Source organism: Phyllostomus hastatus, unplaced genomic scaffold (genome assembly GCF_019186645.2).
Source record: "Phyllostomus hastatus isolate PE091 unplaced genomic scaffold, TTU_PhHast_1.1 phas_scaffold_755, whole genome shotgun sequence".
Taxonomy (NCBI): Eukaryota; Metazoa; Chordata; class Mammalia; order Chiroptera; family Phyllostomidae; genus Phyllostomus; species Phyllostomus hastatus.
In genome coordinates this window covers 12,854,979-12,881,761 of record NW_025334039.1, presented here as the reverse complement: position 1 = coordinate 12,881,761, position 26,783 = coordinate 12,854,979, and the positions used below count along the sequence as shown (strand labels likewise).

General features: G+C 51.7%; 2 protein-coding genes across 11 annotated transcripts; both read left to right on the top strand.

Moving 5' to 3' along the window:
• Positions 1–443: 443 nt before the first annotated feature.
• Positions 444–11,582, top strand: NOP2 (NOP2 nucleolar protein). The gene is made up of 16 exons (XM_045826692.1): positions 444–554; positions 823–932; positions 2,880–2,925; positions 3,106–3,194; positions 3,371–3,609; positions 5,246–5,301; positions 5,412–5,569; positions 5,671–5,870; positions 6,020–6,109; positions 7,572–7,659; positions 7,736–7,876; positions 8,469–8,608; positions 8,741–8,830; positions 8,992–9,114; positions 9,234–9,462; positions 10,804–11,582. Exons 2-16 carry the CDS (start codon positions 827–829, stop codon positions 11,451–11,453), a joined length of 2,445 nt encoding a protein of 814 aa, XP_045682648.1. The 5' UTR covers positions 444–554; positions 823–826; the 3' UTR covers positions 11,454–11,582.
• Positions 11,583–12,121: 539 nt separating this feature from the next.
• Positions 12,122–26,624, top strand: IFFO1 (intermediate filament family orphan 1). 10 transcript variants are annotated; one of them, XM_045826675.1, is made up of 10 exons: positions 12,122–12,947; positions 16,719–16,779; positions 16,922–17,017; positions 17,829–17,969; positions 18,266–18,271; positions 18,886–19,043; positions 19,166–19,286; positions 19,567–19,659; positions 24,791–24,921; positions 25,633–26,624. In XM_045826675.1, exons 1-10 carry the CDS (start codon positions 12,148–12,150, stop codon positions 25,742–25,744), a joined length of 1,719 nt encoding a protein of 572 aa, XP_045682631.1. In that variant the 5' UTR covers positions 12,122–12,147; the 3' UTR covers positions 25,745–26,624. The 10 variants fall into 10 exon arrangements, with proteins under 10 accessions (XP_045682631.1, XP_045682630.1, XP_045682624.1 ...); XM_045826674.1 differs by having other exon boundaries at positions 19,564–19,659; XM_045826668.1 differs by having other exon boundaries at positions 18,862–19,043; positions 19,564–19,659.
• The last annotated feature ends 159 nt before the right edge of the window (positions 26,625–26,783 follow it).

The window sequence follows — 26,783 nt, the reverse complement described above, 5'->3', positions numbered from 1 at the left end:
ACCGTCCAGATCTGAACATAGGCAGAGAGAAACCTTACCTGACAGGCTGAGCAGGGGTGTTCGAGATCAAGAAAGGGTTTCCTAATCAGAGTTGGGAGTTGGTAAGGGGCCCCAGGATTCCATGGTCTTAGAGACTGGAAGAAAGGAGGAGGGGCCTGCCAATACGCCTTGTTTTCAAGCGAAGGGGTGACTTTCAAGTACAGTTTCCCTACTGAAATCTGCACTGAGGCCAAACGCCAAGGCCATGAACGGGCAGAGAAGCTGAAAACAGTTCTATCGCCTTTGCCCTCTCCGACTACGAGTAGAGCGGTCCGCACGGGAATTTTCCCCGGCTGCATAAGCTGCACTAAGGGTAGCTCCATACACGTTCCCAAGGCGTCTAACGTTCCGCGTACTACCGCCCGCCGGAAGAGGCGGGGCTACAAGGCTCTCCTGGCGCCTGCGTAAAACGTTTCCTATAGGAGGGTGGTATCGGAACGCTAGTGTCGGACTGCACGTGGAGGAGTAGTGCCCCTGGTACGGAGGGAGCGTCTTGGGCCCGGGCCTGTTTTCAGGTGAGCCGAGGCTTTGGAGGTTTCTGGAGGAAGTTTGGGAAGGGAGCACTAACTTGGGCCGGGGCATGGGGAGGCGGACGTTGTACAAATTGCGTGGGGTCCGGGTCTCTTCGTGGAATGGAGTTTGGTCAGGCCTGGAAGGCCTGTTGGGGTTGCTGAGTTGAGGTTCTGGTGGAAGTGATACCATTTTCCACTCTAATACGCCAAGACTGCGGCCTTCCTTTCCCTTTCCAACACGCGCGGCTCATCCCGTGTTTCTTTTCCCCAGTACCATGGGGCGCAAGTTGGATCCTACAAAGAAGGAGAAGCGCGGGCCGGGCCGAAAAGCCCGGAAACAGAAGGGTGCGGAGACCGAACTCACCCGATTCTTGCCTGCAGGTAAGGGTCAGGCAGGCATGCTTTCTGGTTCTCCAGCGTTTATGTCGCTTTTTAAATTTGTATTCATAACCCCTTCAGTTTTTCAGTCTCTGTTCACTTGCTGTTATGTGGAATTTTCTCTTTATGAGGTACTACTACTAAGTATGAATGAAACACTGTCATCAGCGTTTAGAACTTAGGGAAGATGCGACAGGGACACAAGTACCCATGCAAGAAGAGGTGTGGTTTAGCATTAGGGGAGTTTAAAGAAAGGAAGGAATCCCGTGCAGCTAAGTTCTCTAGAACGTAAATTTTAAGAAACTGGGTTTTGAAAAGCGGGTGGTACTTTAGCAAGTGGAAGTTGGGAAGGAGATGGTCCAGTCACTGAACTGCATTATGGAGGAGATGGAGCTGAGAATGCACAAATCTGGTTCCCATATGGTGAGTAGTCAGTCTGTTGCGTGGCAGACTGGGTGGGAGAGAAGAGTGGACAAGTAGCTTGCAGTGCACATTGGATAAAAGATGCAGTTCGTTGAGGTACACATTGTATTTACCCTTTTGGACACATTGCACCACTTTATTCTCTTAATGCTCTCTGAGAAAAGTACTGTTTAGGAAATAGATGCTGAGAGGTTAAGTAAGTTGCAGGTAGTTATTAAATGATGGGGCTAAGATTTAAACCTTTTGTTTCTTGGAGAATGTATGAAAAATAGCAGTTATAGAGGTAAAATCTGCACTGGTCGGTAACCAATTAAATTGAGAGTAAAGGGTCCTGGCTGGTGTGGCTCAGTGGATTGAGTGTTGGCCTGCGAACCAAAGGGTTGCGGGTTTGATTCCTAGTCAGGGCACATGCCTGGGTTGCGGGCCAGGTCCCTGGTGGGGTACATGCAAGAAGCAACCACACACTGATGTTTCTGTCCTTCTCTTTCTCCTTCCCTTCCCCTCTTTCTATAAACAAATAAATAAAACCTTAAAATAAAAGGAGAGTAAGGGAAAAGGCAGACAAAAAGGTAACTTCTGAATATGTATTATCAGAATGGTCATGATGGTGTGTATTGAAACCAGAAGTCTTGCCCTGGCCAGGTAGCTCAGTTGGTTAGAGTTTTGTCCTGATATGCCAAGGTTGTAGGTTCCATCCTGGGTCAGGGCACATACAAGAATCAACCAATAAATGCATAAACAAGTAGAACAACAAACTGATGTTTCTCCCTCCATCCCTCCTTTCCCCCCTCTCTAAATCAATTTAAAAAAGAAAGCAAGAAAAAAAAAATCAGAACTCTGGAGGGAGGCCTATTTTGGATTTGGTTGCTGAGCAACCAGGTGGAGATCATTTCCGTTACATTTCTTGTCCATCTCCTGGTAAAGCAAGTGCAGTGAACTAGAATCAACTCCCTTTCATTAGTGTGCTCACTTCTTCCCACTTAAAAAAAAAAAAGATTTTATTTATTTATTTATTTTAGAGAGAAGGGAAGGGCAGGGAAGAGAGGGAGAGAAACATCATTGTGAGAGAGAAACATTGGTTGGTTGCCTCTTATATGCACCCCAACCAGGGGTTGAACCCACAACCCAGATATGTGTCCTGAACTTTCACTTTGTGGAACGATGCCTAACCAACTGAGCCACACCGGTCAGGGCCCCCTTTTTCTTTTTTAATCCTCACTCTGGGATACATTATTGTTGATTTTAGAGAGAGAGGATGGGAGGGATAGAGAGGGAAAGAAACATTGATTGGTTTCCTCTTGTAACCACCCCCCAGACCCAGGATCCAACCTGCATCCAAGGTATGTGCCCTGACTGGAGATCGACCCCACAGTCTTTTGGTGTATGATAGGACAATGTTCTTACCAACTGAGCCACCCAGCTAGGGCTCTTTCCCCACTTTTATTTCCTCTTCCCTTGCTTTTTTTTTTTATTTCCCCTATAATTTCCTGGTTTTGCCTCTTTTCTTTTTTTTTTTTTTTTTTACAGCTGATGATGAAAATTCCAAAAGGTTGTCTAGTCGTGCTCGAAAGAGGTGAGTGTGACTGTCTAGACTTTATACGTAGATTAAATTAGTGCTGTTCGTCTTCAGCCACGTGATGCTGTATGATCATACTGATAAAAGGGCTGTTTGGGGACTGTCAGATTTCCTTGTGATGGCAAGTGGCAGAACCTGGGGGTATGTTTTATTTCTTTACTCCTTGTATCTTTTCAGGGCAGCCAAGAGGAGGTTGAGCTCTGCTGAAGCCCTTGAGATGAATAAGTGTCCTGGGGCCAAACCATTGCCTGGAAAGCTACCAAAAGGTCAGTAAAAATAGGAGCTAGATGCTACCTGAAGAGTCCTGTGGGTTCCGGGTAGGGAAGGGTTTGTTGAACATGTCTGGAGTGGAAAGAACAACCAAAGGATATTCTTGGGGGTAGAAAGTACTGGCTCCATCAGTGTGTGGCTGCCATCAGTCCAGGACTCTTCAAATCCTTAGGGATCTCTGCAAGAGCTGTCCAGGCACCTGGTAAGAAGGGAGCCCAGTCCTTATTTAACAGTGCTCAAGGCAAGAAGCGCCCAGCACCAGCCCTTAACAGTGAGGAGGAAGAGGAGGAGGAAGACTCTGAAGAAGATGGTGTGGAAAACCAGGGGGACTTCTGGGGCTCCGAGGACAGTGATGCTGATATGGTTGATGACTATGGAGCAGACTCCAGCTCAGAGGATGAAGGTGAAGAGGTGAGTATCTTTCCGGGTATTCAGGAAGGGATCCTTGCCTTACAGAGTCTTTCCAGATCCTCGAGACAGGGATAACCCTGAGTAGAGAAAAAGGGATTTTAGTGTTCCATCACTGTTTTTCTATTACCTTATGTCCTTTCAGGGTACATGAAAGTGTAAAAGAGCTGTAGGATAGAGCATTTTAAAACAGGAGAATACTTAGTGCTGATAAGGATGTGGTAAGGTGGATACTTGTTTGCCCGCTGATGGGAATAGAAATGCACACGTGTTTTTTATAAAGCATTTGGTAACTGAGAACTTTAGAAACTTTTTCTTTAAAAAAAAAAGATTGTATTGATTTATTTTTAGAGAGGGGGGAAGGGAAGGAAAGAGAGAGGGAGAGAAACATCAATGTGTGGTTGCCTCTCACATACCCCCTACTGGGCACCAGGCCTGCGCTCAATCCACTGAACTACACCAGCCAGGGTGAACCTTTTTCTTTATCTAGCAGTTCCATTTAGAATGATGATCCAAAATGTGGGCAGATTTGTTTATGGAGGTGTAAGAAGTTACTTATGTATTCCACAATTTGTATATGGGTATGTTATTAGAAAAGACTAAGGCATGCTCCCAGGAGCATGCCCACAGGCCTTTCCCTTCCCCTTCTTCCCTGCCAGCTGCATTACTTTTGCCTTTCTCCCCAGCTCCAAGGGCCTTTCTTCTGCCTCTAACTTGTTTACTGAGCCTTTGCAGCCTAGCTGGCTCAATTCTATTATCTCTGTAACTTTGTAAATGAACTTTCTTTTATAATTTGGAAAAAGAAAAAATTTAAGTAATATAGAGTTGTGTAGAATAAGAAGGAAGTTCCCACTTGCACCCCCCTCCCACAACCCCCCTTCTCTCTGAAGAGCTCCTGTTAGGAGATTTTCAGCCACTGTGTGGACTTGAATGCCAGAAACTCTGAAAAATTTCAAAACACACAATAGGCATAAGTAAACTGTGATTTATTCATATGTTAACATTTGGTCATTATATTTGAATATGCTTGTGGTGAGAATATGCAAGAAACAAATTTGGAAATGCATCATAATTTTAACCGTGTGAAAAATAGAGTAAGTCTGGAATATGGCAGAAAAGGTGTCCAAAGGCAGTTTTTGTCCTCCGTGTATACATACCGGTGTGTATTCATGTTTCAAACATCTTTATTTATTTTTAGGTTTTACTTATTTATTTTAGAGAGGGGGGAAGGGAGGGAGAAAGAGCAACATTGATTGGTTGCTTTTCATACACACCCTGACCTGGGACTGAACCCGCAAGCCAGGCATGTGCCCTGACCGGGAATATGAACTGAGGACCCTTTGCTTTGCAGGAGGATTCTCAACCACCTGAGCCACACCAGTCAGGGCTGTTTTAAACCTTTTGATAGAAGGAGGAATACAAAAGTAAATAGAACAGTATAATAAACATTTAAATTCATTACTTAGTTTCAACAGTGGTCAGTATTGTGCCAGTTTTATATTCATTCCAAGGTCTGGGTCACCTTCTTAGAGCTAGTGGTACATTTTATTTGGGCGGGGGGGGGAATACAGATAGAAAGTGCTAGTGAGTTGGTGGGAGGGCAGGCTTTGAATCACCAGCCCCTTGTATCTTTTTTCAGCTGCTGCCCATTGAAAGGGCTGCTCGGAAGCAGAGGGCCCAGGAAGCTGTTGCTGGGTGAGTTTTGGAAATTTCAGGATGGAGAACAGTTAGTGGCTGAACCAGTGAGGGAGGAAGGAGGGCTCTGTTTTGTCTTTGAATCACTCTGTTTCTGGACCTGTTTCTAGGGGCCAGTGGAGTGAGGAGGAGACTGATGAAGAGGATGAAAAGGAAAAAATGCCCCCTGTGTCGGGCCCCCAAAAGGACAAGATAGTGGAGGACCTGCAGATCAATGTGGATGAAGAGGAGCTTTTTGTGCTGCCCCCTGCTGGAGAGATGGAGCAGGATATCCTTCCAGTGCAGCAGGGTAAGGGGTGGAGGAAGGTGCTTGCTATTGGAGATTACCAGGCCCTGGGGCATCATGGGACAGATCCTTGACAGGTTCACATGCCCAGACTCCAGACTTGCAACGAGTTCACAAGCGCATCCAAGATATAGTGGGAGTGCTGCGTGATTTCAAGACTCAGCGGGAAGAAGGTCGGTCTCGAGCTGAGTATGTGCATCGGCTTCAGAGGGATCTGGCCACTTACTACTCCTACGGAGACTTTCTGCTTGGCAAGCTCATGGACCTCTTCCCTCTGTCTGAGGTACTGAATTGCTGATTTAATGCCCCTTCTGCTTTCCTTTCATCACCTTCTCTTTTACGCTGTATAAGGGAGGCAGTCAGCTCCCTTGTGCTTTTCTGGCTGAGCTCCTTGGCCAGCCTGACTTGCTCCCTACTGTTTTGCTTTCCCAGCTGGTAGAGTTCTTAGAAGCTAATGAGGTGCCTCGGCCTATCACCCTTAGGACCAACACCTTGAAAACCCGGCGCCGAGACCTTGCTCAGGTGAGGGGTGGGTTTTGAGGTTTGCTTATCTCTGGGAGGCACTGACTTCTGTCAACCACAGAGACTCCCCTCTCCCACCTTGACTGGATGGGGTCTTAGTACCTCGTTGGTGTAAGTGTGATCCCAGGAGGCAAACGGGTATAGGCCTAGTGTCATGCTGTGTGTATCTGACTGGCTCAGGCCCTAGGATTTCTGTGAAGTGGGAAACTAGCTGAGACATCTGAGTCACGATAAAAGTGCCACCTCAGAAATCGGAAGGAGTTGTTTGCCTTTTGGATCATTGAGAAGCTGGCGAAACTGATTCCTGCTCCCAGAAAAAGACACAGCAGGTCCTGACCGGATAGCTCAGTTGGTTGGAGTGTTCTCCCGATGCAGCAAGGTTATGGGTTTGGTCCCCAGTCAGGGCACATACAAGAATCAACCAGTGAAGCCCTGACTTGAGCGGTTCAGTTGGTCAGGAGTTGTCCCACGAAGCAAAAGCTTGCTGGTTCGATTCTGGTCAGGGCACCTGCCTGAGTTGCAGGTTTGGCCCTTGGTTGGAATGTGTACCAGAGGTAACTGATCGATTTTTCTCTCATATCTCTCTTCTCTCTCTCTCTTTATGCCTCCCTTCTCTCTCTAAAAATAAATAAAATGTTAAAAAAAAAGCCAACCAGTGAATACATAAGTGGAATAACAAATCGATGTGCCTGTCTCACTCTCCCTGCTCCCTGCCCCCTCCTTTATCCTTGATCCCTTCTCTCCCAAAATACAATAAAAAAAATTTAAAAAAAACATCATACACGCACAAACAGTATATAAAGTGCATTAAGGGTTCGGGGCCCCTAGGTTAAAGAACCCTGTTTATAAAGTTCAGTTCATCTGTGTGTTTTACATCTCCTGGTGCAAAGATAAGCTGGTAAATATTTTTATTATTATTTGTAATCCTCACCCAAGGATACATTTTTATTGATTTTAGAGATAGTGGAAGGTAGGGAGAGAAGCATTGATGTGAAAGAGAAACATTGATTGGTTGCCTCCTGTATGCACCCCAACTAGGGTTCGAACCTGCAAACTTCTGGTGTATGGGGCAATGCTCCAGTCAATTGACCCACCTGGCCAGGGCTTGATAATTATCTTTAATGCGTTCTAACCAGTAGGATTAAGTTTTGGTATTGTAAGGGGACTAAGCCTCTTGGAAAATCAGAATCCACTTCTAGGAAATAACAGAACAGGTGCTGGCAGTCTGCGTCATTGGGATGGAGCTCAGACCTCGAGTTAGAGTCCGAGGCTAAAGGAAAGGATGCCAGGGGACGGGGTGGGAGAAGGGAAGTTGTGTTCAGTGAGTCCGTGGTGACTGTTCTGAGAGCTCTAGGAGTTGTGCCATAGACTTCCCGATAGAACTGGGTTTTCGTATTTCCATCTGTCTTCTTGGTATAGTAACCTACAAGGTTTTAAAAATCTTCATTCTTCTTATCTAAAGGCACTAATCAATCGTGGGGTTAACCTGGATCCCCTGGGCAAGTGGTCAAAGACTGGATTAGTGGTATATGATTCCTCAGTGCCCATTGGTGAGTGTTCCCTGCCCAGTAGTCCTTGTGCCCCTGCCCTTGTCTCAGCTTGTCACAGACGGGTCCTCTGCTACAGGTGCTACTCCCGAGTACCTGGCTGGGCACTATATGCTGCAAGGAGCCTCCAGCATGTTACCTGTCATGGCCTTGGCGCCCCAGGAACATGAGCGGATCCTGGACATGTGTTGTGCCCCTGGAGGAAAGACCAGCTATATAGGTACGAGGAGGGCAGGCAGGGGTAGGGTTCATTTGGATCTTTACTTTTGAAAGTAGGTGGGGTTGGTGATTGGCTAGCACTCAGGAGACAGTGCGCAGACAGCTATCAGAGTGGTGAGGAGCAAAGGCTCTGGAGTTGGCTGAGGTCTAGTCCTATGGGTACCACTTAAGACCTTGGGCAAGCCCTTGATTTTCTTGTCACCTATAAAATGGCATGGTGGTTGTGTTTGGGTTGACCATTATATTATGTTTGGGTTGTGGGGGTTGAGATGTATATATCAAGGTCCTTCGTATAGTAATCAGCCATAACCATTTTGATTAAGCTGTTACCACTTTTTAAAAAAATAGTCTGTAAGACTAGAGAGATGTTCAGTAACAATGGGAAAACACTTGTTCATGAGCTTGCTCATTACCAGGGGTCAGTGCAGACTGGGGAGACCTATGCAGTAGGCAGTGGGGAGCAGAGCTTATTAGGAGTAAAATTTTCCTTGAAGTGCTAAGACTTTACCTGTATATTCCTGGGCAAGAGGGTGGCTAGCAAGGGTAGGGGCAAAGGAGCTGACTGCCGAGCACTGTACCCTCCCTCCCCTCAGCCCAGCTGATGAAGAACACGGGTGTGATCCTTGCCAATGATGCCAGTGCTGAGCGCCTCAAGAGTGTCGTGGGAAACCTGCACCGGTTGGGAGTCACCAACACCATTATCAGCCACTATGACGGGCGTCAGTTCCCCAAGGTGAGACTCCCCTCTGTGCGTCCCTCCTGAGGTGTCTTCCAGTTCACCTGTCCTCTACCTGACATCAGCATGTTTAGACTTGATGCAACATAGGTGACCAAAAAAGGAGATTAACCTATCTTTTTTCCCCAGGTGATAGGGGGTTTCGACCGGGTACTGCTGGATGCTCCCTGCAGTGGCACCGGCATCATCTCCAAGGACCCAGCTGTGAAGACTAACAAGGTGAGGAGCTGGGGTTAGGGTGGGGTAGGTGAGAGGCCTTGGCTGGGCCTTGTGGAGCTGGAGGGGCAGTAGAGGGGTACTCTGGGCAACCAATAGCTCACTCATCTTTCCAAGACTGCCTTCTGAAATTCCGACACCCTTGGGTTTCCTACCTGGAACAGGATGAGAAGGACGTCCTGCGCTGTGCTCACCTTCAGAAGGAGTTGCTCCTGAGTGCTATTGATTCTGTCAATGCCACTTCCAAGACCGGAGGCTACCTTGTCTACTGCACCTGCTCCATCATGGTGAGGCCTCTGCTGTGGCAGAGCAGAGGAGAGCAGGGCTGGAAGACTGTTTGCCCCTTGGAGCTTCCCTCAGCTGCAGCTCTGCTTTTCCTTCCGCTTTTGTCCCCCTACACATCCAGGTGGAAGAGAACGAGTGGGTGGTAGACTATGCTCTGAAAAAGAGGAATGTACGGCTGGTGCCCACAGGTCTAGACTTTGGCCAGGAGGGTTTTACCCGCTTTCGAGAAAGGCGCTTCCACCCCACTCTGCGCTCTACCCGCCGCTTCTACCCTCACACACACAATATGGATGGTTTCTTTATTGCCAAGTTCAAGAAGTTCTCTAATTCTATTCCCCAGTCTCAAACAGGTAAGTAATCTGCTGTCCACCCATCATCACTGCCTTTGCACTTTCTGCCTTTCAAGAGGCTTTATAGTGTGACCGCAGGGAAGGGAAGAATTTCTGCCTTCTTTGTTGCTGCCTTTGTCTGCTTGGGTAAGAGAAGAGCCTCCTCACATCCCAACTAGACTTATTCCTGAGCTTGGACCCCATTGGAGCGTGATAGAGCGTTCCTGGGGAAGGGTCCTTTCCCTTTATTCTCCCAAGTGTTTGTGCTTGTTTGGCCCTGAATGCGTGCCCAGTGTGGGTTGTGGTTTCTCTTTCTTCTTGGCCCAGGGTTGTCTCGCTGTTAATGCATCTCTGCTGTTCCAGCATTGTCAGCACAGGGTTGGCGTAAGACTCCTCAGAACAATCAGCAGTTCTCTGAGCTCATCGCACTAATTACAGTTGGTTTTCTCAGCCATCTTGAGTCTGTCCTGGGCCTCAAGGGGAAGGGTGCGGTTTTCCGAAACAGGCTTAGAGCCCTGCATGCTGGGAATGTAACCTGGGTGTAGTTGGGAGAGGGAGAGGTGAATGTGTCTGGATGCAAACGGCATGATTTATTGAGTTGACTTTTTTCTTTATAAGTAATGCTCCTTACAAAAGTCACATCTGAATGTTAACAAGAACCTGAATAGTTAAAATTTGTTGTGACTTTATGTTTTTAAAGATTGAATTATTGATTTTAGAGACAGAGGGAGAGGGGAAGAGAGAGAAACATCAATTTATTGTTTCACTTATGTATGCATCCATTGGTTGCTTCTTGTATGTGCCCTGACTGGGGATGGAACCCACAATCTCCGTTTCAGGACAGTTTAGACCAACCTAGCTACCTGGCCAGGGCTGTTGTAACTTTGAAAGTACACATTTAATATATCAGTACTCATTAATGTCTTACTAGCTTGTTTCTAGTTACGTGAGCCTTCTTATATTCCTGCATCTCATCAAAATCCACCAGGAAAAAAGTCCTTGACTTAAAAAAAAAACAAAACAAAAAAACCCAGTGCTTCAGGTTTATTCAGGATTTATCTCCTCAGGGTGTCTTGCTACATGCTGTCCTCAAGGGGGCACAGCTTCCTCTAAAACTTCTTGGCCCAAGGATGGGTAGTAAACCCTTCTCTTTACTGCAAGGTTCAGACAGAACGTGAGTGAAGGCCTGGCGATGTGAACCCAGGTGGTCTGCTCTGAGGCACTGCTGCAGTTGTACGGAGCGCTGGCAGTGCCCAGTGTACCCAGGCAGTTTCCTTATTTTAATGCCTCTACTTGTCTCTACCACTAATGATCAAAATCCAGTGATGAGGCCCTTTTTCTCAAAACAATCTTTAATTTTAGCCCCAGGAAATTCTGCAGCATCCACCCCTACAAACCCAGACTTGCCTGACCCGAAAGGTCAGGTGACCCCCAAGCCTGAGAGCAGCAGCCAGCCTGCCAAGAAGGCCAAAGTGGCTGTGAAAGCAGAGCGGCACTTGCAGAAACGGCGACACCCCAAGAAGGCCTCTTTCCAGAAGCAGAATGGCATCCCCAAAGGGGCAGACTCTGAATTGTCCACTGTACCTTCTGGCACAAAGGCCCCAGCTTCCTCTAAGCTCCAGGATAGTAGTCAGCCAGCTGAGAAGGGTGAAGTGACAGCAGTGGCCAGGAAACCAAAGGTGACTGGGATAAAAAAGCAACAATCACCTAAACTGCAGGCTTCCAAGAAAGTTCCCTCCCTGAAGCAGAAGGCTCCTCCCAAGGCCATGGATGCAGAGATACCTGCTGGGTTGCGTCTCTCCCAGACTCTGGCCACTCAGAAGACTGAGAACTGTGCTCAGCCCTTTGGGAAGACCCAAGGGGCTAAGAAGGTAAAGCAGCAGTTGCCACAGAAGACTGCCAAAAAAGCCGCCTTCCAAAAACAGAATGGGACCCCCAAGAGACCGAAGACTCCTACCATGTCCTCCCTTGGTTCCAACCAGCCCCCACCGGCAAAGAGGAGAAAATCTTAGTCTAGGTGGATGGTTAAAACTGGACTGGTCTGGCTCCTTGCTGTTGTCACTGGGTTGGAAACCTTACCTCTGTGAGGATGGCTTTCCCACTATGCCTATGAAATTTAATATACATTTTGCAATCCCTGGTCACTTGTGTTTTTTTGAGGGGACTGGGTACTGGCTTTGCTGCTTTAAGGGTAGAAATGAGAGGGTGGGAAAGAGAGGGAACAGTGTGGTATACTGAGAAATCAGGTCGGTTTTAGGTTCCTGGGGTCCCTGGGACTCCCTGGGGACTCAGGGAAGGAGAGCTGGTGAGTTGGAGGTAGGGTGTTTGGGGAGCGGAGGGCAGTAAGTGTGTAGGGAAGAGGGGCTACGCACCACCGGCATCCGTGGCGAACTGGAGGACCTGTGCTTTCTGCCACCCTGACTGGATTCTGGGCACAGGCTGGGGTCCGACCCACTCAAAAGAGCTGACTGGGGCTCCACTTAGCTCAGGATTCTACCCCAGACCCGGAAAAGTCCAGTTGGCAGCCTTAAATCGAACCATTCATTGGCTTCCTCTGTGCCCTCCCCCGCCCCGCTGACCTCTGCCCGTTTTGTCGAGCTGTTTGATTGGTTCTCCCGAGTCCCCGGGGCGCTTCATTGGTTCTTCTCGCCCGCCCTGCATCCCTGCTCCTGCACCGGTCTCCATCTCCCAGCAGAAGGCGCAGCCATGAATCCGTTATTCGGCCCCAACCTCTTCCTCCTACAGCAGGAGCAGCAGGGCCTGGCTGGGCCGCTGGGGGACCCCCTGGGAGGTGACCACTTCGCCAGTGCAGGGGACGTGTCGTCAACGCTCGCCCCTCCGGGTCCCACTTACTCACCACCTGGGCCGGCTCCGGCGCCCCCCGCCGCCATGGCCCTCCGCAACGACCTGGGCTCCAACATCAACGTGCTCAAGACCCTGAACCTCCGCTTCCGCTGCTTCCTCGCCAAGGTGCATGAGCTGGAGCGCCGTAACCGGCTGCTGGAGAAGCAGCTGCAGCAGGCGCTGGAGGAGGGTAAGCAGGGCCGGCGGGGCCTGGCTCGCCGCGACCAGGCTGTGCAGACCGGCTTCATCAGCCCCATCCGGCCCCTGGGGCTCCCGCTGGGCGCCCGGCCGGCCGCCGTCTGCACCCCGTCGGCACGCGTGCTGGGCTCGCCCGCGCGCTCGCCAGCAGGCCCCCTCGCGCCCTCCGCCGCTTGCCACTCGTCGCCCTCCACCTCCACCTCCACCTCCACCTCCTCCGCCTTCTCCTCCACCTCTGCCGCCTTCTCCTCGTCGGCCCGCTTCATGCCCGGCACCATCTGGTCCTTCTCTCACGCCCGCCGGCTGGGGCCGGGACTGGAGCCCATGCTGGTGCAGGGGCCTGGCCTGTCGTGGGTGCACCCTGACGGGGTGGGCGTCCAGATCGACACCATCACCCCCGAGATCCGCGCTCTCTACAACGTGCTGGCCAAGGTGAAGCGTGAGCGGGACGAATACAAGCGGAGGTAGGGATAGGAATCGGGCAGGTGGGGACATGGCTCAGTGTCCTGCCACACTCAGGGCCATGACAAGGTGTGGAGAGGAGGGCAGCTGGGGCCCAAGAATCAGGGAGAAATAAAGTTCTTGCTGTGTAAGGAGGAGCTCGGAAGTGCAATAATGGAATTGGATCCTGCAAGATGGAATCAACAGAAAATGCAGAAGTCAGACCCGTGACGGGAAAGACTGGCAGTGGAATACTGTGGCCCATTCACAGCTTTCCTCTGGCTTGTCTTTCTGTCTCATGTAGGCTTCAGTGTTTGGATGAAAGTGTAACTGGGTTTTGTGAGGTGTGAAAGGGGCAAGGGTCACATCTGGATTGCCTGGTATCCCCACCTGTCTCAGACCCCGGGCAGTTTTGTGATATAAGCTCCACCTGCTGATCAGAAAGAAGCAAAAGGCAAGCGTACAGCTTTAACTGGGGAATTTTAACTGAAATTAGAAGGGAGTGGTGGGAGGGGGCTGCATGTGGGGTGGTGATCCTGCTGCTGCATAGAGCTTTCCAAAGTAATGTGGATGGAAGCCGGGTATCCACTCTAGTTTCAAATGAGGGGCTCTTGGGACCGCAGGGCATTGCTTGCAGTAGGCCGAAAACATGGGAAAAGAAAGAGTAAAGGGAATTCCCTAGGGATTGGGGAAGGGCCTGGTAGTTATCGTAGGGCCAATGGGAGGGGGGAATATGTGAAGGTGCAAAGAGCCAAGGGTGGAGGCCTTGTGGTCGGAGCCAGTCGGGGGGGCCCAGTAGGAGAAAGTTGGAAATGGGGACACACCCTGTGAGTAGGAGGCAGCTGGGGGACAGGCTCAGTGCATGCTGAGGATGCAGATTCGGATTTTTGTGGCAGCACAGAAGGCCCCGTGAGGGATGCAGTGCTGGTGTGCCGGCTGCAGACCAAGTGGATGCCTTATAGGGTTGGTCAGCAGGCTGTTAGGACACGAGCAGGGCGCAGCCAGTACTCTGCAGACTCCTGCTGGATGCCTTGGTCCAAGAGGAAGATGACAGGTCGGAGGGAGGCTTTGGCCTGGGGGCTTTCAGGTTTAACCTCTTAATTCGTTACTCTGACCTCTTGTGGGCAGGCCTGGGAATTACGCTTGCAGCTCAGTGTAGCCGAGATTTGTCTGGTGGGGATTGGCTGAATGTTCTGGGAAGTGACTGCGGGTGTCTGGGATGACCTTCAGGTATCTGTAACCTGCCAGAGTCTAGCAGATCACAGATCAGCAGGTTTTCTGAGGTTACATTCTGTCCGCATTCCGGCTTCCCTAGGCGTAGTCCATGTCATGAATATCTTTGGGAATCCTGGTTATCCCGAAATCACCGGTCAGCTGCCACCCAGCCCCACCCCCAGTCGGAGTTAATTCGCACAGTTAGCAGTGGAACATGGACAACTCTGGAGTACGTTCATAACCACAGGAGCAACTGCTGTTCTTGGAGCCATTTTTTTTTTTTTAACTGAAAGAGTGTTTGTCCTTGGCCCAGCTGTCCAGGGCAGCAAAGAGTTATTCCTTGGGGACTGATGAGCTCATCCCGCTGCCGCACACTGCTGTGCAGAGGGCCCCCTCAGCTTGGGTGGATGGTACATGACACTGGCAGTCGCTCATCCTTCCACACCGGGTCCCCTGCCCTCATTCTGCTCCCTTTGGAGCAGCCCTGTAGCTCCTGTCTGCAGCCCGGAAGGCCTGGGCCCAGCCTGAGCACTGAGCTGGGAAGGAGCTGAGGCCTTCTGGGTTCTGTTTTCAGTTCCCCTTCCTTGTGTGACCTTGGGTGGTTCTCTTTCCCGGCCTCAGTTTTTCCCACATAGGAAGGGCCTCCGCTTCCTCACTCCACTCAAGGATACAGTTTATTTAGAAGAGAGGTGGCTGGTAAATGTAGAATACACAGAAATTGCTAAAACCCTACATGTTAAGGGAATGTACTCAGTGAGACCAGATTTGAACGGAAGTCAAAATGAACCTATTTGTGGGAAAGTCTGACTGGAGTGCAAATAGAATTCCAGTGAGCTTCCCGATGATGTCTTTTCATGCTTTTTTTACCCTGTAAGATTTTATTAGTCTTAATCCTGACGTAATTTAACTCTTTAAGTTTCTACCTGAATTTGTTGGTTGTACTGTCAAGCAATGCTTCCTGCCCTTCCTGATACATCGTGTCCGGGGTTATTGTCCCCTTTCAGTCTTGCCTTCTTCCTCGAGGGACCCATGGGCTCCAGGGACACGAAGGTACCACATCTCAAGCCTTCACATTGTAGATGAAGAAAACAAGGCCTGGAAAGATAATGATCTTGCATAAGAAAATGTATAACTTGATGCCACTGGGGCCTGTCACTGGCCCTGGTAGTCTGAATGGGAAGGCCAGAGAAAAGGAGAAGGACATGGGGCAGCAGGGAGGGGTGGGCAGGGAGCCAGGAAAGCTTGGCCCTGGGCTGTGTGATGAGCCATCGGGGTGGTGGCCCAGCCGGCTGCCTCCTCACTGCTCAACTGGGAGGGGCAGCCTCGGTGATGTAGAGGAGTTATTCTTAGGAATACCGCAGTGCGGGTGTGAGTGAGGGACAGGAGAGCCAGGAGAGAGGAGACTGGAGGGAGAGCCAGGGAAAGGTGTGGGGGCCAGATGGGAAAAAAGGTGGAGGGAGAGGGAAGGGAGGATGGAATCCTGCGTCCACAGAATCTGTCCCCTTGGGTTTTCATTTTCTTGCTGTCCTCTTTGCTACTCCCTAACCACCTTCTTGATACTGAAGTTTCTTTCTTGGTGCAGTTCCCCTCCTTTCTCAGACTGGGAGAAGCCTTTCCAGGATGTAGCAAAATGTGGTAGGCAGTATGAGTGGGATTTGAGAAGTTTCACTGTTCCAGCCAACCTTATAGTAGGGTGCAGTATTGCACACCCCCCAAATAGCCTTCCATCTCTGTGATGTACCAGAGCATGCCCTGGCATGCCACGGAGTGCCCTGTGTGAGGAGCCGACCCTGGGACAGAGACCCCGCCTGTGGCCCAGAGTGTTGTTAGCCTGCTTGTGGGCTTGGTCTCTAAATTCTGCATCCCGGGAGATGCCACCTCTGGCTCTCACTCCCCAATTCACAAGGCACCTTTTCATACTCTGGTTTCCCTTTCCCCCTGGGTTTGGGTGCTTAGTAGTCCCAGGCTCCTGCTTTGCACTGTCACCTCTCTGGCTCACTTAGTGGGGGCTCTGGGTGGGCAGTTTCTGGAGCTTGTGAGGGTGGACTTTGAGTGTCTCCTCCCAGCTCTCTAGCAACTCTGTTGATGCGGTACGTGTCCTGCAGCTGCTTTCACAGGGTTAAATGGCACCACACGAGGCAGGGCGGCAGGCTAGAGGAGCTCTGCTCTGATGCAGGCAGCAGGCGGGAGACCGGATCTGTGCCGCTGAAGGTGGGGGACTGGGCCGGGTGGTCCGGTGTGGGCAGGACGTGGGGGATGAGGCCAGCGTGGCAGCTGCTGGGGCCAGGGCCTGAACTGGGCACCGTAAAGGACCGGAACAGCTGCAGTCCTCTTAAATATAATTGCTGGTTGAGGCCTGGAGGTTCCGGGAAGGCAGCTGGTGAGCTCAGCACTGGCCAGGAAGCGTAGAGCCACCCGACAGCTGCAGCTGCCCAGGCATTCCTGTCCACAGCTCCTCCCTGAGCAGGGAACAGACCCAGGGGCTGAGGCCTGAGCCAGACAGGTGGGGGAGCAGGGAGCGTTAGCGGTAGGGAAGGACTCTGCACCTATGCTCTTTCCCTTCTTCCCGTGTCTGCCAGGTGGGAAGAGGAGTACACGGTGCGGGTGCAGCTGCAAGAGCGAGTGAATGAGCTCCAGGAGGTGAGGGTGCCCCGCTGCCTGGGCTTCCCTCAGTCCTCCCTGTCCCCCCTCAGTCCTGGAGCTGGCTCCTTGTCCCTCCTTGTCTTGTCTTCCTCCCGCAGTGGCAGCGCCACTAATGTCAGGGTTTTCTGCTTGGCTGTAGGAAGCCCAGGAGGCTGACGCCTGCCAAGAGGAGCTGGCGATGAAGGTGGAGCAGTTGAAAGCTGAGCTAGTGGTCTTCAAAGGGCTTATGAGCAACGTGAGTGCCACCAGCGCGCCCCTCACACTCTTCCCCCGAGGGCTTACGTGCAGGCTGCCCGCAGCGGGCTGCCCCAAACCAGGCAGAGCAGGCCTTGCTAGGTGTGGCCTGTTGATTTCCTGTCTATCGCCCCTCCCCCTCCTTGGCTGTGCTTCCGTTTTTTTTCCTTTGCCACCCTCTAGTTCAGGAGAAAAAGAAGGAAGACAGGTCCCTTGCTCTCGAGAGGCAGCATACCTCCATCCTCACTGGGGCTGTTCAGCAGTCAGTGAGGAACGCTGGTCCCGGCCCCGCCCCTCCCAGCGGAGTGGCCCTGGGCGGATTCCTTAACCGCTCCGCCCCCATGCGCTCCTGGGGAATGAAATAGTGAAGGCGTGTACTTGGCAGGATGATTTTGAAGATCCTAATGTACTGAGGATGGTGCTGGCACATACTTAGTGCTAAATAAGTGTTAGCTATTGTTGTCCTTGTTACGCTGCGCTCTCCACTCTAGTAACCCCAGTAGTCTCCGTCTCTCTCTTTCTGGGAGTGTAAGTTCCAAGGGGTACCCCCGATGTCAGATGTCAGAGGCACTGGGCCATGCCCTGCAGGGGCTCCCCACCGGGCCAGGGAGCCGGTGGCGTGAGCAGCCCGGCGTAGGAGCGGGGTGCTGTGGGGAGGGGACGGGGAGGGACACGTGCTGCTTGGAGGAGTAGGCGGCAGCTTCGTGGGGGAAGCGGTGGTGACCAGAAGGATGAGGAGCATCTTGCCAGGGCCTATGGACCCTTATGTGGAGTGTGGGGTGCCTCCTTACTGCTCCCGGTTCCCTGGACAGAACCTGACAGAGCTGGACACGAAGATCCAGGAGAAGGCCATGAAGGTGGACATGGACATTTGCCGCCGCATTGACATCACCGCCAAACTGTGCGACGTGGCTCAGCAGCGCAACTGCGAGGACATGATCCAGATGTTCCAGGTGAGGGCGGAGGGCGGGTGTCAGCCGGCCCGCATTGCCCCCTGCCCGAGCGCCTCAGGAGGGTTGGGGCAGGCGAAGAACCTTCCGTCGTCACTGGCCTGCCACCAGAGCCCGTCTTCCTCCTCGGGGGGATTCCCGTGGCACCCAGGGGCCCTCAGTGGGACTAGCCGGGGGGGCCAGGAGGGGCCTCTGAAGAGAAGTTTCGGAAGCTGTCTCTAACCCATCTCTCCCCCCTCTCTCTGTCTGCTTCCTCTCCTCTCTCTTCCTCTCACCCTCTCTGGCTTTCTCCACAGAAGAAACTGGTTAGTTTTGCTCTCACGCAAGCTTATTAATGTCCCAGTGCCTGTTTCTGAACCACCCAGGCCTCGGCCGTCGGTTCTGACCTGCTGGGCTTTTCAGCGCAGATCTCTCCCCCTTCTCTAGTTTCCTTGCTGTTCCCCCTTTTTCCTCTCTGCCTCACTTCTTCCTGTCCCTCCTCCTTGTGGCTTCCCAGACCTGGGCGCGTGACTCAGGCTCTCCTTTGTGAACACCGTGCGCCCTCCTTGCAACCTGAAGCTTTCTTTTTTGTTCAGTCATTCCACTAGAAAGACCTTCTTTAGGGGAAAAAAAAAATCTTCGTTAGCCGTTGTGCACATCTTCACGTGGTCACAGCAGGCCACTGCTCCCCTCACCTCACGGCTTTGTTTTCTGTGTTTCTTCCTCTCGGTCTGCAGCCGCCCCCCATCTGTGTCTGACTGCCTGTCCCTCGGCAGCTCCGGGGTTCCGTTCCTGTCATCGTAACTGTGTCTTCTCTCTCTGCCCGCCCCTCCCTTCTGCTGGTTCCCGCTTCTCCTCCCTCCCGGCCCACCGCCCGCCACCCTTTCTCCTCATGCACCCGGCCTCGTCTCTGTAGTCTCTGCACTTGTCTCCCATTAAGGTCCCAACCATGGGGGGGCGGAAGCGGGAGCGCAAGGCTGCCGTCGAGGAGGATCCCTCCCTGTCGGAGAGTGACGGGCCCCGCCAGCCCGATGGGGATGAGGAGGAGAGCACGGCCCTCAGCATCAACGAGGAGATGCAGCGTATGCTCAACCAGCTGTGAGTCCCGCAGGCCCATCCCCAGCAGCGCCCCCCAGAGGCCGGAGCTCCCACCCCGCACCAGTCCCCTCTGCCCGGAGGCAGGCCCCGCCCTCCCTGACACCCGGGCTCCCTGTCTCTAGGAGGGAGTATGATTTTGAGGACGACTGTGACAGCCTGACTTGGGAGGAGACTGAGGAGACCCTGCTGCTTTGGGAGGATTTCTCAGGCTATGCCATGGCAGCTGCAGAGGCCCAGGGAGAGGTAACCGCCCCTCCCGGCCTCGGGGCCCCAGCTCTGCCTCTCCAGCTCACTGCCCATCCCCTCCCCTCGCTGCCTCCCTGCTCTGCTTTCCCTCTGTGGCCATCATCCTTCACCAGCTTCTCCCTTTCTTCTTTGTCCCTTTTCTTTTCTTTCTTTGATTTCCTTTAATACAACTTTCTGTCTCTCTCTCTCTCCCCCTCCTTGGCCCCGTGGAATGTCCCCATCCCATCCCTTCCCTGGCCCCCTTTCCCAATCCTTGCTTCTCTTTCTACTCCAGCAGCAGGAAGATAGTTTGGAGAAGGTGATTAAAGACACCGAGTCCCTGTTCAAAACCCGGGAGAAGGAATATCAGGAAACCATCGACCAGATAGAGGTACGGGTGAGAGGAAGCTGAGGACACGGTTCCCAGGGGGGCCGCAGGTGGAGAGGCCCCATCCTGCAGATGGACCCTAGATACCAGGGCCCCCCTTCCTTTGATGGGGAGTGGTGGTCACCCAGCGGTCGTCCCTCCAGTGGGTTCTTAAGATCTCAGGCTCTGGAGGGAGGCAGACAGATGTGGGTCTGCTTCTCAGCTCTGTCACCTAATCACTACTCTGACTTTCCACGTGCTTCTTATTCTGAGCCTGGACATGCGAGTCTTAATACCTCCCTCACAGAGCTGTTTGAAGAGGAAATGAAATAGCACCCATGGAGCTCAGGGCAGTGTTTGTCTCATAGTAAGCGTAAGCATACCCTCTGAGAGTCATCATTGTCGTTGTTATCATTATTATTGTCAGTGCTATAGCAAGGCCGCTCAGAGGTGGACTTGAACTTTATTTCTTCTTCCGCTCAGCCTTTGAACATTGATGTGCGAGTGAAACACCTATCGATTGCCTCTTGCACGCCCCCAACTGGGGACCTGGCCCAAAACCCAGGCATGTGCCCTGACTGGGATCGAACCAGCAACCTTTTGGTTTGCAGGACAATGCCCAATACCCACTGAGCCACACCAGGCAGGGCAGAATTTCTGTTCTTAGCTCCTAGTCTTGAGGAACCTTCTAGAGATGGCAGGTGGTGCTGGTGCTTCAACTTCAACTGTAGGCTGTTAGGGGCTTCAGGGAGGATTTGTGGCACCCTGGATGGAGGGAGCTGCGGGGGCAGGCGGGGGAGGACTTGGAGGTGGTCCTTGGGAGGGGGCCCTCTGCTGAGCACCCTGCCTTGGGGGTGAGGGGCGGACTTCCGTAATTCTCAGCCTCTGTTCAAGTCCACGTGGCATGTTGATGCTCTCGCTGCTCCCCCACGTCAAATGCTCCTGTTCATCTAAGCAAGACCTGCTTTTGGTTTTTGCCCAGGCAGACAAATGTCAAGTTTCACAGGCACAGGCAGATTTATGCTGCAAGCTGAGGAGCCGGGAAGGGAGAACTAGAACTGACCTCTTTCCCACGTCCACCTGTCGCACTGCCTTCTCTCTCCTCCTCTCTCCTTTTCTCCCGCCTTCCCTGACTCACCTCCCTCTTTTGAATGGTGGGTTTAAGGTTTGATGTTTTCACTGTACCTTCAGCCAGGCAGGGACCGTGGAGTCATGATCTGAGGCTGCATCTCTGCCTGGTTCTGCCCTGGGACAAGAGGGGCTTAGTTTAAAACATGACGTGAGCCCTGGCTGGGCAGCTCAGTTGGGTAGAGCGTCATCCTGATAGGCCAAGGTTGTGGGTTTGATCCCCAGTCAAGGCACATGAAAGAAATAACCAGGGGAGGGGGCGTATAAGGGGACTAAATGGTAATGGGAAGAATATAATAAAGATTATATATTTAAAAAAGAAACAACCAGTGAATGGGTAAATAAGTAGGACAGCAAATTGGTGTTTCTTGTTCTCTCCCTTCCTCTGTTTCTAAAAAGCAATACAAATTTTAAAAATGATACTATTATAAAAAAATAAATAAAACATGATGTGAAAAGAAAGAAGAGAAAGTCCTAAGTGGAAACATGCTTTTTAAGGTTGTTTGTCAGTCATCCGATCCCTCTTCGGTCCCAGCAGAATGACACTGAGAGGATGTTGGGAGAGCGGACACGGTGGCTTTGGTGGCTCGGTTGCTCCTGGTGATCCATCCGGGCCACCCAAGGTCCTTTTGTCTCTGTGACCTTTGGTCCCTCAGGGTCACTTGGATGGCGGCAAGGAGCATGTCCCATTATTGGATGGTCAAGCCAAGGCCCAGGGTGGAGGGTGGGAAAGAATTCTTGCTCCCCACCTCCTTCCCTCTCTCCATGTGTGCCCAGCCTTTCCCGCCCCCGTTCCGCTTACCCAGGGAGGCTGGGGCTCCCGTGTGGGCGGTTGTGGCTGTCTCTGTCGTCATGTGTGCTCGTCTCTGCATTAACTGTGTGAATTCGGGGGCACGTGCAGACGTGTAGAGACGACTGGTGGCGGTCCCAGCCTTCCGCTGTGATGGAATATGTACGGGTGATGGAATGTGCAGGGATGGACAGAAGTGGGTTTATAGTCGTGAGAACATGGAGCAGAGTTTATTCTTGTACTATTACTGATTAATTATTGTATCATTTTCCATATAAACCACTGCAAACCTACTTTTTCCCACCCCTGTATTTATTTATTTTTTTTTAACCTGAGATATCTTTTATTAGGCAAAGGGAAGCAGAGGAGCTTGCTTCCATTTTTTTAAAGTGTATTTTATTGATTATGCTATTACAGTTGTCCCAGTATTTTTCTCCCCTTTATCCTTTTCTCCTTCTCTGCCCTGTATCCCCACCCCCCGCCCAACCCTCCTCCATTTCACCCTCCCCTTGGTTCATGTCCATGGGTCGTACATGTAAATTCCTTGGCTTCTCCATTTCCCATACTGTTCCTAACCTCCCCCTGCCTATTTTGTACCTACCAATTATGCTTCTTATCCCCTGTACCTTTTCCCCCATTCTCCTCCTCCCTGCCCCCACTGATAACCCTCCATGTGATCTCCATTTCTGTGATTCTGTTCCTGTTCTAGTTGTTTGCTTAGTTCGTTTTTGTTTTTAGGTTCAGTTGTTGATAGTTGTGAGCTTGTTGTCATTTTACTGTTCATAGTTTTGATCTTCTTTTTCTTAGATAAGTCCTTTTAACATTTCATATAATAAAGGTTTGGTGATGATGAACTCCTTTAACTTGACCTTATCTGGGAAGCACTTTATCTGCCCTTCCATTCTAAATGAGAGCTTTGCTGGGTAGAGCAATCTTGGATGTAGGTCCTTGCCTTTCATGACTTCAGATGCTTCTTTCCAGCCCCTTCTTGCCTGTAAGGTCTCTTTTGAGAAATCAGCTGACAGTCTAATGGGAACTCCTTAGTAGGTAACTATCTCCTTTTCTCTCGCTGCTTTTAAGATTCTCTCCTTATCTTTAATTTTGGGTAACTTAATTATGATATATCTTGGTGTATTTCTTCTTGGATTCAATTTCTTTGGGACTCTAAGCTTCCTGGACTTCCTGGAAGTCTATTTCCTTCACCAGATTGGGGAAATTTTCCTTCTTTATTTGTTCAAATAAGTTTTCAGTTTCTTGTTCTTCCTTTTCTCCTCCTGGCACCCCCATGATTTGGATGTTGGAACATTTAAAGTTGTCCTAGAGGTTTCTCAGCTTCTCGTTTTTTTGAATTCTTGTTTCTTCATTCTATTCTGGTTGAATGTTTATTTCTTCCTTCTGCTCCAAACTGTTGATTTGAGACCCAGTTTCCTTCCTGTCACTGTTGGTTCCCTGTAGATTTTCCTTCATTTCACTTTGTATAGCCTTCACTTCTTCCTTCACTTTGTGACCGTACTCAATCCGTTCTGTGAGCATCCTGATCACCGGTGTTTTGAACTGTGCATCAGATAGGTTGTCTATCTCCTTTTCACTTAGCTCTTTTTCTGGAGTTTTTTAATTTTTAAAATATTATTATTATTTTATTTTTAAAAGATTTTATTTATTTTTAGAGGGAGGAAGAAAGGGAGAGAAATATCAGTGTGTGGTTATCTCTCACATGTTCCTCTCTGGGGACCTGGCCCAGAACCCAGGCACTTGCCCTGACTGGGAATCGAACCAGTGACCCTTTGGTTCACAGGCTGCTGCTCAATCCACTGAGCCATACCAGTCAGGGTTTTTTCTGGAGTTTTGATCTGTTCTTTCATTTGGGCCATATTTCTTTGTCTCAGTGCTTCACCCCTGTATTTTGTGCTAGGATACATTCTTCCTTGTCCTGCTGAGCGATGGGCTCCAAAAGCAGCCCTCTCTACCCCGACTCTCCCGAGGTGGAGAAGTTGGGGCACAGGGGGCATCACGTTCGCTTCCTAGACTGAACAGGCGGCACGTCACGCTCCTCTGACTCGCTGCTGTGGCAGCCCAGCCGGAATCCCGGCTCTGGAACCGAGGCTGCCGCTCCAGCTGCACGCACCCAGGCCACCCTCTCTCTCACATGTCGGTGTCCTGACCGTCCCTTTTGTCTGCCCTGTGACCCACTTCTGCCTCCAAGTTCCCATCCTCTCCCTGTCCAGGTCAGATTCGTTATGGGTGGTTTCCTCTGTCCAGTTCAGATTATTCACAGCTAGTTTCCTGCCCTTTCTCTTTGCTCTCAGGCAGTCAGGCACATCACCTCCAAGCGGCTTCACTCTGCCTTCGCTGCTGGCCCCTGTCCTTTGTACCCAAAACAAAGGGAGGCAGCAGATTGTCTCAGCCCAGATCTTTACCACCCCTGCACCGCCTCTCAGCTCTGCCTCAGAGCCTTTTTTGCAGAAGCGGGCTCTGGGAGGGAGACCATATTTGTCTGATTCTGAGGCCCACATATTTTCACACGTAGCAGTGCCAAAGTGGGATACGTCTTCTAACCAGTAGGACATTCAGTATGGCAAGAGGTCTTTCTGTTAGTCTCTGAAATGGCTTTCAAGGGAGAAAGGGAAGTAACGAGGAGAAAATGGACGGTAAGAGAATCGAGCCCCTTTCAACAGTGCAGACAGGTGCCCGGCTTTATGCCAAGAGTCTTGCAGATACCTCACAGAGTTAACCATCCGTTTCCCGTCCAGGTGCCTGGCATGCACACGTGCCGATGAGCAAGGCCTGTGGCCAGCGCCTGCAGGAGTTCCCGAATTAGTGAGGGACACAGACTGGGTGCCGTGTTGTTGGCGTGTGGGGGATGAGCCAGTCATGCGGGGACCCCGGGCAGCGCGTGCGCAGACAGTGTCCCTGCTCCGGGACGACGTCCTCTCCCTCCTGCCCCTGTGAGCATTCCTCTCCTGGATGCTCTCACCAGTCTGTTGAAAGAATGCAGGCCTGGGGCAGATACATTTGCATTCCTCTGTGATACTATTCTAGGCAAAGATTGCCAGGAAAGCCAGAAGGAATGATAGGGTATCAAGTGCCTTCCGCCATATTCTGATTTATTTTTAAACCTGAGCCGTCAGCCATGCTGCCTGGGCCCCCTGCGCAGCGGTGCTCTAGGGGTGTTTTCCTCCTGGGGGCTGGGAGCACGGTCCCTGCTGACTCGATGGCCCGGCCCTGTTCTCGCCACAGCTGGAGCTGGCCACAGCCAAGAACGACATGAACCGGCACCTGCACGAGTACATGGAGATGTGCAGCATGAAGCGGGGCCTGGACGTGCAGATGGAGACCTGCCGCCGGCTCATCACCCAGTCTGGGGACCGGTAAGAGCCTCCCCGGAGTGTAGGGCGCCGCCCACCTGCTTCCTCCAAGGGCACATGCAGGGAGGGAGCGGTGGACCAGAGCCCCGTGGCCGGCAAGCCGTGGAGACCCCCCCACAGTGACTTAGTCGCGTCTGGATGTGGGGCTCTCATTGGACGTCACCTGGTACGTGTGGCCCAGCTGGGTGTGCATTCGTGGCTGGATAGCTTGTATCTCCCAATGCCACCAGCTCCGGTGGTTCCTCTAGTTAGAGGCAGCTAAAAACTGACAAGGAACAGAAGGGGTGTGGGGGCAGATTTTTATCTAAAATCAGAGCCACCATTTGTGCGTTTGACCAGGAAAGCAGCACTGCAACAAAAAGTAAATAAAAAAAAAATCACGCAAGTACTTCAAATAGACATAAAGCTGGTGCCTCGAATCAGTGCACTTGGGCTCAGCTGGCATCTCCTCGGAGACCAGATGTTTCTGAACTCTGAGCCTCCCGAAGGTCTCCAGAGATAAAGGTGGGGTCGTCTTCCCATTGGTGTGGGGAGGGGGAGGTTTCCTTCTCCCTCCCCACTCCTTCAGCCAGCACCGCCCTCATGCCAGGGTCCTCCTGCCCTTACCTGAGAGGTCATTCACCTGCCCACCAGAGAATAAGGCCAAGGGAGAGGGCTGCCCGCCTCATCAGGACTCCTGTGTGTCCCAAGGTGACAACTGGTGTTTTTTTCTAGAAAGTCTCCTGCTTTCACTGCGGTCCCGCTTAGCGACCCGCCGCCGCCACCACCGCCAAGTGAGACCGAAGACCCCGATCGGGAAGTCTCCTCTGATAGCTCCATGAGATAGGGACCTGACCTGGTCCCACCCTGGTGGGAACGCACCTTTCACCTCAGCAGAGTGGGGGGTTCGCAGAAGGGGAGCTTCGTTTGTCCTGCTGTACCAAGCCTGGCCGCTGGGGGCAGGGCTGCTCCTTCCTCGGGCCTCCTCCCTGGGCCTCTCCAGAGTTTTGTGGTGTCTGGAGTGAGGCTTGGCCTGCCCTTCCCAGCTGGGGCTTTCCCGCCTTCACGCGCGGGTGTCTGCTACTCCCCATCTTTAAAGTGCTGCCAGTGTGCTCGTGGCCCCGTAACTTCTCCACTGAATGAGGGATGTGATTGTCACGCCATCCTTGCCCTGCTGTGGCCTAGAGCCAGCTCGCGTCGGATTCTGAACTGGTGCTAACTGGCTTGTGCGGCGTGGGCGGTGGGCGAGCGGGAGAGGCCCCTCTGTGCTGCAGGTGGAGGGGAGCAGCACTGGGCAGGGCGCTGTGTCCTCCCTCCGTTGTCCAAGTGCTCCTCCGGTCACCTGCCTGTGGACAGGAAGGACTGGCTGAGACCCCCTCCCTTGGGGAAATGCCATGCACCGAAGGGCCTCAGTGCCTTGGTCTAGGTGGCTTCTGACTGCCTGGGTGCAGTATCACGGAGGGAGATGGGAAGCCCTCCCAGTCACCGCTGAGAATACAGAAAAAGGCGAAGCTACTTGGGTGTGTGGTCAGGGTCTCCGTTTCTTCAAGTGTGAGCTGAAGATGTGCCTCCTCTGTGTCTGTCGTACACTGAGAGCAGCAGGCTGAAAAAGATGTCTGAACTTGCGAACCTTGGAGAGACTGGGGAGATGTGATCGAGACCTCAGCTTAACTGCCTGGGGGCGGTGGAATCTTTAACAAGAATGAAACTGGCGAGTATTTATTGAATACTTTGTGTCACTGTTTTGAAACACTTTGTGGTGGCAGCTACACAGTCCTGAGGTGTGCCCTATTTCCTCTCATTTCACAGACATCAGGTACAAGGTGAGGCCCAGGAAGTTAGAACTTGCCCCGTCTCAACCCAAGTGGTGGGCACCGAGCCCAGGT